The following is a 15902-nucleotide window of genomic DNA, read 5'->3' as shown; positions in this document are numbered from 1 at the left end:
ATTTAAATACCAATTAGTACATTATTGCACTATTAAGTTACTGTTTATAAGATATACTTCAACAGTTGCATAAAGTAAAATTTATAATTTTTACAATTTATATTGAATTTCAATAGGAGTGAATTATTATTTCTTCTATTTTTTTTTGCGTGTATGTTAAAGGATATTTTCGCAAAAAATAAAAAAAAAAAACATCTTACAAGTAAACTCTAAATTTGAGTGTTTACCTTTATACATTACTAAGTCATTTTAAAATTAAATTGCATAGCGTTTTCACTACATACTACTCGTAACACTATGTAGCTCATCTACATAGCATATAGTATTTTCATGAATAGTACCATCAAATTACTAAAAAAATACTTGACACATCCAGGGTCAAGCTCTACCCATGCTCAACCGATATTAAGAAAACATGACAAACAGACATAAAAATTGCCATTAAATTCAACCGACTCACTTCTGACCATTATTATATTTATTCAGAACGCACTAGCATTACCTAATAAGTAATTATGCTATTATAGTTGCCCCACTTCGTACACAGCGGCATAACTGAAATTTTTCAATCACTGTACATTTTGGTATAATCTGATTTTCTTATGTTTAGCATTACACTATTTAATTTATTTTATGTATTGTTATTTTGTTAAAAAACATAAGATTAAGATTGTTTACTAATTATGCCGTGTATTAAAAACAGTTTATAATTTAATAAATAATAATTTGATGTATATAATTATAAACTCTTTCAAACATGCTTGGTTTTTGTTATGATAGATAAGGTTATTTACATATTCTATGTTTATAAAAGAAGATCAACGAATATCCTTAACTATTGGATCTAAACACATGACAAATTTGGTTAGAGTTGTTTTATTGATTTTATTGATTAAGGTGTTATAAATATTCCCACGAGAAATAAAGATAACACGTTTCGGGCAGGAAAGTCACGACTTTTCCTTATAGTGATTTGGAATACTATATTGTATAAGTGTTATTAATTTTTATGTACAGTAATTTTGTTTTATGAATCTATGATAGCACCATTAATACTAAAATAAAAGAATATCAATTAATATGAACTTTTGGTATATAAGGTGCTGTTTACTTGAAATAGCGATGCATCAAATCTGGAAAATAATTCTATAATAATAGAATATTTTCCCTAAAATTGAACTACATCTATGTAATGTGTACAAACAACATGCATCTAAAATTTAGTCCCGTTGGTCCAATCCAATAAAGGTGAGTTGTACTCGCAGTTGTGCGACGGACAAGTTAATTCTGTCAAAGCTTGCTGCGACCTCCTCGCCTTGCCTTTGTGTGCACTTGAAATGTACAAATTGCACCGCGGCCCGCAGGGAGGAGGTCGGTGCACTCGCCTCCTATCCCACACTCCCGCTCTCTCATCGATTCCTCTTTGTTCCGAGCATTCGTCTTGAGATGCACTCGGTGAGATCTCGATTTCACATTTAGTCTGAGTAGTGAATTGATCCACTCGTATCTTTACGTGCTGCTAGCGATGGATGCGATTCTATAGACGTAACAAGTTCTTGAACGGTGATGGTTGAGATTCGAATCGAGTATTGAATCTGGAATGTAAGTTTAACTGAGCGCGTTTAATTTTTACCTGTCAAGAGCACTTTCATACATACATAGTGTTATTATATTCTAACTCTTTATTTTGTAGATATTCGAATCAAAATTCAATTAATCACGCAAAACTGCATTTGATTAGGTAGATATTCTGTATAGTATTTCGTCATTTTTATACCATAGTTTGCAAAATTTTAACACATTCCGTGTCGTGGAATAGGTCAGAGTTTATATAATTGTATACAATTGAGATGTTATAATTTTAATCCCTAATAGATTTGGAAAAAAAGAAATGTTTCGAATGTAGTAGGACTTGCAAATATTCGATAATTTTGATATTCGAATATTCGTATTTTTGGGACTGTATTCGAATATTATTTGAATAGTCCAAAAGAAAAATGAAGGTAACGAATAAGTATATTCCTTGATAAATAGAGAATTTTCTCATAAGGGGAAACTCAATGAACATATTAAACAATAAACTAGACGATTTGAACGTGTTCTGGTAGGTATGATCTCATTAATTTAGCAGTTAAATGAATGGAAAAATATGGTGGAAGTAATAGAAAATGACCCTTTAATAAAGAGATGGAGTGGTTAATCGATCGCACTAGGCATAACAAAATGTCCATGTGTGAGAGACTAGACCAACGCTATGAGAGAGAAGAGAGGAGTCTTTTTAGATTCAATTAATTTTTCTGCTGAGGTCTCTTCGTAAAAAAATCACCAGAAACTAAATAAACAAAAATAACATTAGCATGCTATACAATAAAGATTGTGTGAGATTGGAGACCAAATTAGGCTCAAAGCCTGTATCTTAATATCCAGTACAAGTTATTATTTAATATAGTGCTCCATGCAGTCTTAATGAATTATGGGGACTAGTCTCTATTGGCTGTTATTTTTGCTAATGATATAGCAGTTGAAATTTAAAACAAAAATCATTTAGAGCATACATTTAGTGGATATCTGGAAAGATACGTTTGAGAACGTTGGTCTGAAACTGATGAAGACTAAATATTTGGCCTTCAATCCCTGTCGATAGTCATATTATTCTTTTTTACGAATAGTATAGGAAATTTTAAAAACTGATAAATTCAGATAAAGGTTTACAAAAGATATCGATGACCAAGTAAAATTGGAGAGGAGATTAAGTCCAAAGACTGATCCTGGTAACAATTCTTGAGATAAATATAGTCAAACAAAAGGTAACATACTAAAAGTATACCTCCAATTATTTTTTCGAAGACTGAAAATCAACTGTATAGTGAAACGCAATGAACATAATTCTAGCTATTTTGGTTTGTTAAATTGATAATTCTGTAAAGATGAAATTGCTTGGTTCGAATTAATTTTACTAAGTGTAATTTCTACATTAATAAAAAAATGTGGGTATAAAGTTATTAAATAGCGCTGAATACTGATATTAAAAAGAAGTTAAAGTAGACGATGAAAACTAGTATTTAATATTATTATTAAATACTAGCTTTTACATTTTTTTTCGTTTATGTAACCGGGATATGTTCTGAAGGATAAAAAGTAGATGAATACACTTATATATTTTTTATAGAAAGAATCAAGAATCAAAGTGTAGTAGTGACCATCATTTTTAAAGAAATATATATTAATTAAATATTATTGGGCCATGAGGTCTCACTATACACGTAGCTATTGCTGTAGATATGTAAGTATACGTACTTACTCTATAATAATGTTGGTATTTTGGAAATAATAAATTTATAAAAAGTTATGTTCATCTAGAGTCATGTCGTTCATGTTCATCGAGAGTTATGTGCCTAACAGGCACTAATTGTACAAGTTGTAGTTTGCTCAAGATTTAGACTGATGTAAGTATATTAATTGCATCACAAAACATTTGTTTATAGGTACACAATACACCCATTAAAATAAATCAAACGTTAATAACTTAAACATTCCGAGTATACTGTAGTACGTCAATTATGTTCTATTATTATGAACGTTAGTCACTGAAGGGTATCAACGTGGTGATGATTGCTTTATTGTTTAACTGTACTATGTATTGGGTATCATAGACAATACGAGTACTTATGAATAAAAGGACAAAATTGTGTTTAACTGTAAGAGTAAATATTATAAATGCTATGTGTTAAACACCTGCATCAAAACAACTAAATATAATTTCATAATCTTTATCTGGAGTTTTGGGTTGAATTTGGTTTTTACCCAGAAAATTTGCGCAGTTTAACATAATCGTATCTAGACATATAGATATACAGTTTCTCAACCGACTTTAAAAAGAAGGTTCGCAATTCGGTTGTATTTTTTTTGTTCGTTACCTCATAATTCTGTCAGTTATAAACCAATTTGGAAAATTCTTTTTTAATTAAAAAAATATATGTATAGATTGGTCCCATAATTTTTTTTTTAGTAATATCTGTTCAGTAACTTTTTTTTGTGTTACTAGTGTTTTTTTTTTTAATAATAGCAGTTCTTCGTATCTGCTGATTGTCATAATAGCAGTTCGCTATTTATGTGTGCAATTTGTAAGAATCGCAATTTGTTTTAATACGTAGTTTGTCATAAAATTATTATTTATGCATTTAAGCACAAGAAGCGATTAAATATTATTCCTAGTTTATGGTGATTTGTTTTATTAATTAGTTTGATTTGTAGGATTATATAGAACTAAGGTAACTAGATTACATTTTGTTTCTTTTTGAACATGCGAGGGGTTTCGTATTGATGACGGATTTTTTCGTATTGTTTACGATCTGATGCATTTAATATGATAAAAAATATAGAATTATTCATATTTTTATTAATGCAAAGTTCACCGTAAATTTTATTGAAACCATTACTTAAATTTTATTAAATTAGTAGGTAAGATGCCTGTGCATACGTTATGCAATCGAAATAAAGTATTATTAGTTAAACACATTTTTAAATATGTTATATAGTTAGTGAAGAAGTATCCATATTATAAAACACAATATGCTGTAGTCGTGTCTAAATAATATAGTGTAAGTCAATAAATATCACCAAACACGTCTTCAACTAATGTTCGATTTTATTTAAACATGTTTTTCTTTATTCAAGGTCGATATAGTTGAATCATTGATCTGTATATGTATGATATGCTTGTTTAAACATAATAGGTTTGTACCTAATGTAAAGTTTTTGCCTTGTCGCAAAACAAGTATAGTAAAAAATAACAAGTTTCTGTCTCGTGAATTTAAATTTTATTTGCTAGACATTGAAGTATATACTAAGTATATACTATATACCGCAATGCTGCTACATGATACACGCGAGTATGTTTGCAAGATTTATAATGAGGCTTGAATAACAACACATAAATTAAAATTTTATTAGCTTTTAATAACATTGCTTTCTAAATATTTTTTATGCTAGTAGCTTGTCAATTTATTAATTATATTGTATGGGTACCTTAATATCTGCTTTTAAGTGTCAAATTCAAAGTATAGTAGCAATAACTCGATTAATGCTGTTATTATCAAAGAATTTTTTTTTTTTGTAGTTTATATCCTAGTTCAACCAACAATTTAGATTTTATTAAATTCAAAATTAAAAAATTAGGGAAATTAGCAATGACTATAGATAGGTTAAAGACATCAATATAATGCGGCCGTTTCATGAGTAGAGTCGTGCATTTACAGAGATATCATCGCAACTACACTGTCAGTTGCGGCTAGGACGTTTATGGACTATTACACTTCTATTTATGACTTGAACGATTCTGAACATAAATTCTTAATTTTTTGCACCATTGTCTGTTAAAGTCAGAAGAGACTTGAGACGCATGAGAAAAGTTGTGTTATTATTTTCAAACCTGAAAACCTATGATCCTCATAATTAAATGTTTGAAACTAAATATGATATACTTCGATCTATCTAGTTGTAGATCCTTGAAAAGCAAAATATTTTTCGTAAAATTTGCTATTTTCATTGTCTAGAATAAATACTTTCAACGTCCCTTTTTTTTTTTAGTTTAGTTTTAAGCACTCTGTATGAGAGCAGCGTAGATAATATAGTACATGTTAATACCATTATAAATATGTTAAACGTCTAATAAATCTATTAGCTATTAAAGTGTTTTGGTTTACTTTTCGGCTGCATTCTTCTTTGAAAATAAAATGATTAAATTGCAGTTGGTAACATAATCATAAATACAAGTATATTTGTGGTAGACTTTAGTTTTTATATGACGATAAGAATATTACGAGATAAAAAGTTAATACCATCGGAATTTGAAGACGTGTTATATATAAAATATAGCATGGGATAGGAAGAGGTTTCTTTATGGTCGGTCTTGTCCCTTGTTATAAAGATGATATATATGTATGTAGTTAGTTATATAATAAATCTTTTGAAGTTTACGGGATAACATTCATTTTTAAATCACTAAATTTAATATTAAGGGTCGTGGCATTTTATATCACAGTGTTTCCCGTCGTTTGTCATGTAAACGATCTCTCGATTTATTCGAAGTTGCAATGGAATCTCATTGTCTTGTCTTCAACAACGAATGCTGTTCCGCATAGCAACAGATACAAGTGACATTTAAGCGATCGATCGAGGTCATGATCCTTGCATTTTATGGTCTTGTTCGATTTCAATCACAATCGTTTGTGATTTTATTATACCGCATGGAAGAAGAGAAAATGAATTTAGAATTATTATTAAAATATTAAAGTCATATTCGAATAATTATTGAAAACAATTTGAAGTGGGTGATATTTAAATCCTTAATTTATGAAATGAATTTAATTCGTAAATACATAAACTGATTATTTTATATGAAATCATATAGGGGAATTTTTTATCGTAAACAAATTTATCTATTTAACAAAGGCCTTTTCGTTCTATGCGACTTCATAAAATTGAGTTGTCGAGCTGTTATAAGCTCGATCGATTCTATTAAAACATACTACAGTTTTAAGTTAATAATTACTTAAATGTATAGTTACTCATATTTTGTCGTAATTACACAACAAAACGAGAATCTAAGTAATTGGGATCCCATTACCTGTTTCTCTATTCTATTGCCTTTTCTAACTAAATATATAATATTTCAAGAAAATAAGTAATATACTTATCTTCATTTCATGTGCACTATATTTAGGTAGTTTATTATTATTACAACATTATTGTAATATCAAGATTCGCTACTTATGTGCGCTACTTCGTAGATACTTATGTAAGTACATATTTTAATAAATAAAAAAATAGGCTGTTTTGTAATTAATGATTAAATTCCTGCACCCATAAAAAAGGTTGGGGTATGCATAGATTAGCAATTGAACAATCTTGTATTTGACGTTTAAGAAGTAAAGGGGATATTAATTAATTGATGCAAAATTCTCAATCTCTAATCTTGCCAACGTGAATAAAAGCATATTATTATGAAGAGTAAGTCCACCTAAAGTTATTTCTCGTAAAACAAACGTTCAGTTAGTTTCTAAATGCCTTCCAACTTTCTCACACAGTAAGGTGAAAGTGGCGACCGAGCGCAGGCGCATGCGCAGGGCAGTACGTAACATTATGATTTCATACTAAAAATAAACAAATATACATAATAATAGACATGGCCATAACTTTTTTATTATCTCAGCGGTTAACTGTCCACTGCTGAACATAGGCCTCCTAAAACTAAGGAAATCATACATGAAGTATGATTGTACTGTCTTCTTATTATTTAAGTACTGTAGAAGATTTTAATTCTTACCTAGGGGACGTTACAAAATCACATGCAAAAATCGGATAATAAATTACGCTTTCAACAGTTTGTGATTTCCTTATCTATTTTACACTGTCCTTATGTAACCTTGTTTACTTCCAGAAAAATAATTAAAGTATATTCTACAAGTAATCCGAGTCTGTAGCATATATTCCGAACAAAGTAATAAAAAAATTACTTAGTTCTGGTACATAAGACTTATTTATAAATTAATGTATTAATATATTAGATTATCACGTATCTCATTATTAACGGTCAGTTCGGATATAACATCAGCAGGGGTTGTTTCTACAAAATAACTAACATGCGTCTGTTAAATTGTATGCATATGGCACAATAAAATGTATGTACAGACAGTTGTAAGCGACACGCTTCGCCGCTCCGATGCATGGTGAGATACGTAACTAGCAGCCGCCGTCGGCTTTGTCTACAATCTACAACCTTTGTTTATAGGCTATTGTAAGCCCAGAGATCAGCTCCCGATGTAGAATGGAGCCATATACAATGACAAGTCGTAGGTGTTGTTATCTAATTGTAGTGCGCTGCGTTTGTCACTTCGATAGTTTATTTATATTATTATTATTATATATAAAATTACATACATTGTACTCTTACATAATATAGAAGCGAATTTTTTTTTATCTACAATTTGTTATTTACGCTTTTGTAGATATAAATAGGTATTGTATTTAGTGTTTTCTTTGGTACTTTGCTTTGGATGTGTCAGTACAGTGTTATTGATCAATCAATTATCATAATCAATTATTTAACCATTTATTTCTATAATTTTAAATATTGTATTTCTTAAAAACAACACTTGTGTAGTTAATTGTGATAAATTTGTTTTTAATGTCAAGTGTTAGTAAGATATACAAATAAGCGATGTTAGGTGCTACATGACAAATATAACCCCATGATTCGATTTAGGTCAAGGCCGCCGATATTCAATATCACAAATACAATACAACCCTCACCCCAAATGTTAGTGTTGCAGTACTTGAGATTTAGCCGCACGAGTGCGATTATAAATAATTTTGGTACATCTACATTCTTATTGTAATTTAATAGTTATTTTTAAATAACAAAGGAAATAAGACGAAAATATTTCAAGTTTCCATTGTAATGATGCTATTGAAACGGGGTATAACAATATTTATACAAAACCTACATTTATTTATATATAACTTATCGGCGGTCCTTGTATTGATATTTATTTCTCTTTTCACGAGAGCATGACCTAAATAAAGATTACCGCAGGGGGACGTCAATTCTTTTTTATGGCTACTTACCTTTTTAGAACACGATAATTACGGTTTATACATAGCTCTATACATAGCCATAAAATGATTGTTTATATACTGGAACATTAATCTATTTGAAATATTAGGAAACTTTTAGTTTTTACAAGTTTATATATACAGATAATGGTGCTGACAGAAGCGATACATTAGCTTTTCCTTACGTTATTACCTATAGAGTTGCAAAATTATGTTTTTAATGCATTCAACTGTTTATACGTTGTTGGAATAATAAACATCTAAACATTTTCACAAACTTTCACCTTTTAATTGTCAAAGCAAATGTTAAATACATCGGACAATTGTGAAGTACGACAGTGGTAACGTATTTGTACGAGCTATATTGTCGATCATCTAAAGAGAAATACACACCACACTGCAAGCAGGGTGGAGATGAGGAGGGGCGCGCAGGTTGTACAGATACAAGCAAGTTTGGCAGCCGTAAATGTTCCCGTTAATTAGTGGCGAGTACCCGACGATACGGCGACAAATTACTCGACATTTTGTTGCCGCACGTAAATAAAACGATTGCGTTGTACCTATTGCATACAGTTTGCACAAATCGATTGTTTTATCGACCTATATTATACTTGTGGGCATTTTAAGATTTTATAAGAATTTTTTCAATTAAAAGTAGAGATCCTACTGGATCAACGTTACTTGTTTCAGTTCTAACGTTAAATAATTATTGATTATATAGTGAAAATTATTGTCTGTGCTATTTAAGGAATTTGCTAGATATCGATTTTTTTATATTGTTGAATACATATGAAGAGGTAAATTAATATCACTATTTCTTTAAAATAAAGTAATAATCGATGTATATTTAATTACAATATAGTTATTATTTTAGTATTACCTGTTCGATTTTGATATGATTGGGACATGCATGACTGTCGCGCCGAGGCAGCCGCGTTCATCAAGTTGATTGGTTTCATATTGCAATGACCGTTTGCATTGTGCTGCATGGACATGAGCTTATCTACCCGTGTAGACAGATAGACAACCCATTAAAGTGGATTTGATGTTAGCCCATACAAAGATACATTGTAGCATAATGCTTAGTTTGCTGTTATTATCACCTTTGTTTCAATACAAGGCAGAAAATTAACTTACTGCTAAACATAAAATACATTAATAATTACAATGTTAAGATTTCTTTAAATCAAGTTAAATACCTTGAAAACGGAGAGGTAATATTTTGATAATAAATATTAAAGGATTGAGAAAGTTCATAAATTTTCTGTTTTAGATATTAATTTCAAGTATACGTTAGTCCAATTTAAATATTTCATAATTTGGTACACTTTCTTTGTCATTATTATTGTTATAAAAAAAAATGTTATAAAAAAGAAAGGCTTTTGTATTTACTTGTAGGTAGGTACTGTATTGTACACTGGTTTTATAAGTTAAAGTTAATATTTTTCTTGTATTGAACATGGAAAGTTTAATTAGTATTGTGTTGTACGACTTGATAATGTCAAAGAACATTGTGTCTACATATTACATTACTTATAATTCGACGTTTAGTGCGAATGTGATTGTACGCTAAGTGGTACAAGGACGTATACGGCCTCCTGTTCGCCGCATGAAGCCACTCTTTATGTCATGTCTTTGTCGTACCAATTTTTTTAATTAATATATAACTTTCTGTATGTATAAATAAAGTATTGATTTTTACTGACTTCTAGTTGTTGTTATTTTTTTTTTTTCGTTTTTTAAACAATTAGTATCAAGGTAAACCTTTAAAGTTAACACAATGTCCACTTTCGCGTTCTCTTAATTCGCTCAGTTCTTAACTATTAGCATAACTGTGGTAACAACTCTCATGGTACTTGAGATTGTGAGAGCGCCGATTTCCTCGTTTTGTAAAACATTAGGTACCTACAACTCATATGTAGCTGTGTCAGCGGGCGAGCATAGTGCAATTTGCGTGTGCAACCGTGCACAGTGGGCGTCCGTATATAATGAATGGTCGTGTTCATAGATCGGGCACATTATCCTAACCAAACAAGACCATTTTGTAATTTGTCCTTTATATATTTGATTTAATAGTCTCCTGACCACTCAACCGAACACAAGTAATCACTTCATCTTTGCGGTCATGATGTGACTGTTCACAACGATGAGTAATTCCATATTAGTAACAGCCAGTCTAGTTTCCGCGAAGCAATAAATCAAGGATGTAACAAATTCAATTAGTACACACCGATTTGTGTTATTTTATTCGAAGCAATAAATTAGACGAACCAGTTCAATGTATTGTGTTAGATCTATGAAGTAGATCATAAATGGTGTCTGTTGGCGTGAAATCAGGAAATGCCACGCTTGATGATTGGCTAGTCTCGTTACGTGCTGTAGGCGTTTAGACATCGATTCAAGTCGCTCGATAACACGTTCTGAATGTATCATTTAAGGCATAGAGTCACTATAATCTATGCAACGTATTAGAAAATGTTTAGCATTTATCATTTACCGTGCATGACATATAAACATTTTCTGCCAAGTACGAGTAGGTATCTTTACACGGTAATTGGACCTTTTTTTAATCTTATAGTTTCCTTACCATATGGACAATATCAGAGAGTAATCTAATCGCATATTCGACAGTAAATAAAATAAAGCATTGTTGACTTATATGTTTGAACACCAAAGATGACAGATTTTTTTATTTGTTATTTGACCATTATCTACACTATTATTATAAAGAGGAAAGATTTGTATTTTTTTTGTGTATGTATGTTTGTAATGACTAAACTCAAAAACTACTTTACCGATTTCAAAAATTCTTTCACCATTAGAAAGCTACATTCACCCTGAGTAACATAGGCTATATTTATTGCTAGAAAAGATTAGGGATCCTTATTAAAACTAGTAACATAACTCAAGGTGTAAAAAAATACTATAAAATATCTTTTGTCGCGTGCGTTGCGGAAACTATTGGTGATAGAACAAAAGTATGTTCTACAATATTGAAGAAAATGTCAATAACTCAAAAAACTTCGTGATATTACATGTTCAACTATTATCGTTATATCACAATAATCACTTTTTAAAATGTTGTATAAATGCCCACCCGTGCGAAGCCGGGACGGGTCGCTAGTCTTTAATATAATCGAGTTACACACTTAATTCTAATTTCTAAACTTTTAATTACTTTCTATTTTATATGAATATATACAAATATAGTATTATGTCCAACTCTCATAAATTACATAAATTATCTATTTAACCATATTATTACGAAGTTACTACTAATTTAATGTACTTATGTTCCGTGCCTCCGTGTCCCTGTCTACAACGAACGAATATATATCTGTACTTTCTTTTTTTTTTAATACTCGCCTGTTTGTTTAACTAAAATTTGATGTACTCAATAGTCGACTGGTTTTATTCACAGGTGGTTAGTAAACCATATCAAGCGGCTTCTGGTGCGGAGCTGACCAAGCTGTGCAACCACAAGCGGAAACTATTGGCAACACTACAGGCACGCGTGCATTCGCCCGCTACGCCCCCGCCGCAAATAGACCAGAAGAAAGGTAATCTAATATTTGACATACTCATTATCATCAAAATTTCGTTCTCTTTCTTTCATCATTTTCCTTTTTAACTTAACCTTGCTGGTTACTCAGTTTGAGTCATACATTGTGTCATTTGCTCTTCTAATACAGTTAATTGTTTGTTATAGTGATATTTATGTATGTATTGTATATATTTAACATATTATGTGTATATTTATATTAGTCTAATTATATGTTTATAATATATAAATATATTATTATTATATTTCCTCAATTGAATAATGTAGGTACCGTCTACTTCTTTCTCGGTTTGCCCAATCCTTGACTGGTAGAGAACGCCGACTGATATTAAATTCGCCATATGTACATAGTTTCACTGTGTATTAGAGTTTAAATAAATTAAATAAATTTGTATCAGACTGCATATTGTCATTTTCAACTTATCGCACAATGATCTTTGCAACATATTATTTAAGACACATTGCTTGAACGAGACCTCAGGTTCGATATTGATCGGACTATCTTACAAAAATGAACGTATTAGATTTTAAATCATCATTATAGGCGTAGGATTATAATATCCCTCAGATTCTGTCATAATTTTTGCAATTTTATCCTTAATGTTATCCTAATTTGAAGACCATGTAGTTTGGGTAACTGGCACGATATTAACATTTAAAACACGATATACGAGTCGAATTCGATTATAGAAACTATGTATCTAGTTATCCTAATACAAATATAAAATAAATTATAAGTCATCGTATTTAAGAGTGTCGATGTTCCTAAATTCATTCTAAATTTATTAATGTCTTCATTTTCACTAAAAGCGTTGGCTGTCACAGCAAATTACTTCGCGAAATTCAATCTCCAATTTAAGGAGTAAACAAGAAGAAATGAGATAACAATAAACAAATTATTATTCACGTCATAAGGCAAGGGGGAGATTCGTGGAATGAGAAGAAAATCGTCACCGAAATAACAGAGGGTAAATTGTGTTTTAGTACGAGACGTGGTAGAGTAGTTTATTATTGTAGATTCTGCGCACCACCGGTGTTTAAGCGGAGGAATTGTTAGTCGTATTTTATATCTATTATATAGCTGTTACTTTATATTATAAAAGTTTTTAAACGCAGACTTAAATCGATCACAGGCACTAAATATAGTTAAAAGGTTCAATTTTGTACTATTCTGCACAGGTATCCATTTTTCTACGCTAATTCGATAGTGTAGGTACTTAAATTTATGTCTGTTTTAAAGATAAGTATCTTTAATTCGCGATTTCGTCCGTTTAACCGAGATATGTTTACCGAACATGAGAAGCAGCCAAAATCCCTCTCCATCCCATATACTACGTGCATACTAAATGTCATAGTGATCAGTTAAACCGCTAAGGCGCTATAAGGTAACAAATAAACTTACTTTTACATTTGTAATAGTAGTAAGGATGTCTGATCAATAAATATAAAATTATGACGTACGATTTTATTTTTTGGAAATTCATTGGACGTGTAAGTGAACTCGTTATAATTAACATTACACGACTTGAGTATTCAGGTTTAAGATAACGACCAGACGTAATTCTTTGATTTGTTAAACATTTACAATTATCTTCATAATTACAGTATAAAGATAGTATTATTGCAGTTTTTATTATCTAATTTAGTACCATAAACATCATCGAAGGAACTTGAACAATCACAGTTGAGTTTATTGCTGTCGTTTTCGCATCGCTTCTGTAGAATTTTTTTTTAACGGCCCCATGAAACGTGGACTATCATAACATAAAATGTCCCACCCTTTACGGGCATTTACGTTTAAATTAAAAGCTTTTGAATTGCCGCCATGCCGACTAACTTTGCAGTGAATAAACTAAGTTTCTCAGTCAAGTAGCTTTAAAGCATCCATTGTTTAACTTCCGACTGCTGTTTTATAATTTGAGTAGCTCGCGAGTTATGAGGAAAGGTTTAGTGCAGTTTCATCGTAGTAGAATGTCCGGGAGCATTATTATCCGATTAGCGGGCGGGCGTTCTGGGCGCAATCTCCGCACTCGGCCCTCCTTTATCCAATTACACGAGTGTGAACCGAACAGGATTAATCAGGATACTGGCCTCCCTGCGATACTTACTTACCTGCTTGCAATTGAGTACGTTGATGCTCATTTCACTATTGGACATGTTTTCATTGATACGAAATTAGCTTTAAAGAGAAAGCTGAGTATTTCTCAATTATATTACCAATTGTTCTACTATTATGGTAATATTCAAGTTATAAATAGGATTTCCTGTTTTTATTTTATTTATTATTTTAAACTTGTATTTCATAATATAGACATAAACTCATTTAGCGTTTATGTCTATATAAGAATAAATAGGTAATACCTAATGTATGCAAATACTTTAAAGCTCCACTAAAAAAATATTGGTTCCTTGAATATCCGAGTTGTTGTTTCTTGTAACAAAGAGGGTAGAGCGGTCTCTTTGTTTTTAAGTGGCAGTAAGAGGGAACAGAGCGCGGGGTGCATTTAGTGCGGCATGAATAGCGGGTAACTGCACTTCGTCAGCCGTCTGTCCGGGAGTAACAACCTGTACTGTACTGCACCCGACACCCCCTTGCAATAATTGCAGCCTTGTCTCCACCTATATGTTACCATACCACCAATAAAATTTTTACTATTTGAATTAATTAAAAATTTACTTATGCAAATAGTTGTTTACTATTTGCAAAAGTATATTGATATACTAGCGACCTGCCCCGGCTTCGCACGGCTGCAATGCTGATACTAAATAGCGTTGCCGGCTCCCCATTATATTACGACATCACATTAGAAACCTCTGAAATTATCAGTGTTCCTGTACTATATTATGCATGTATTATACATATAAACCTTCCTCTTGAATCACTCTATCTATTAAAATAAACCGTTTCAAAATTCGTTGCGTAGTTTTAAAGATACATAAAAGCATACATAGGAACGGACAGACAGCGACAGTGATTTTGTTTTATACTATGTAGTGATATGATATATGATTATATTATTATTTTTTACTTTATTAGTAACATCCTCGTAAACAATAGGTATCATTAGCGGTAATTTTATTTATATCGTTACGCTGCATTATTTGACCAACACTTATTCACAGAATTAATTCCCATTGAATAATGATATGTATTATTATTCGCACATAAAAAGTATTTCGCATAAATTATATATTTTAAATGGATATCACAATGTAATCGATTACAGTAAAATACCGCAATGAGAAAAGTATGCCCGTAAACAAGAGTAGCCGTTAAGAGCGAACGATGTAGCAAATCGGGAAGTCTATACTGCAAGCCACAGAATTGCGTAATTACCGTAAAGGAAGGCGGCCGTTTAGAGCAAACAAAAACGCAGGCGACTCGATCAGTGGCGGGAACAAAGACCGGTGTAATTTGAAACAATCGGCGGTGGTGCAGAGCGGCCGGTGGCGTGGGCGCGCGCCCCTCCGACTATTGATCTGACGAGTCGCGCCACCCGTCGCCTCGCCCGCTCGACTGCGACACCCGCCCCATGCCACGGGCTTGACACCCCGGCGCCCAGCGCCTCGGAGACCACCCTCGGCTCGCTTCGCATACAACCCGTATTTTAATTGCAAATCTGCCAGATAATGTGCAAATAGATAACGGTATTATTCTCGGCTCGCTAACTAATTATGAAGCGCTATCGAATTACAAGACTGATATACTTTTCATCTCTATAGG

General features: G+C 31.6%; 1 protein-coding gene across 1 annotated transcript in view; it reads left to right on the top strand.

Annotated features, from left to right (window-relative positions):
* LOC113515546 (uncharacterized) overlaps positions 1–15902 on the top strand; it is a 62202-nt gene that overhangs the window by 28830 nt on the left and 17470 nt on the right. Inside the window, 1 exon segment of the mRNA XM_052893281.1 lies at positions 12038–12176. Within this exon segment, the coding sequence (XP_052749241.1) occupies positions 12038–12176 (139 nt within the window).

Source organism: Galleria mellonella, unplaced genomic scaffold (genome assembly GCF_026898425.1).
Source record: "Galleria mellonella isolate WM207_F2 unplaced genomic scaffold, CSIRO_AGI_GalMel_v1 utg173, whole genome shotgun sequence".
Taxonomy (NCBI): Eukaryota; Metazoa; Arthropoda; class Insecta; order Lepidoptera; family Pyralidae; genus Galleria; species Galleria mellonella.
Note: the sequence above shows the minus strand (reverse complement) of the source record. Positions and strands in the feature narration are given on the sequence as shown.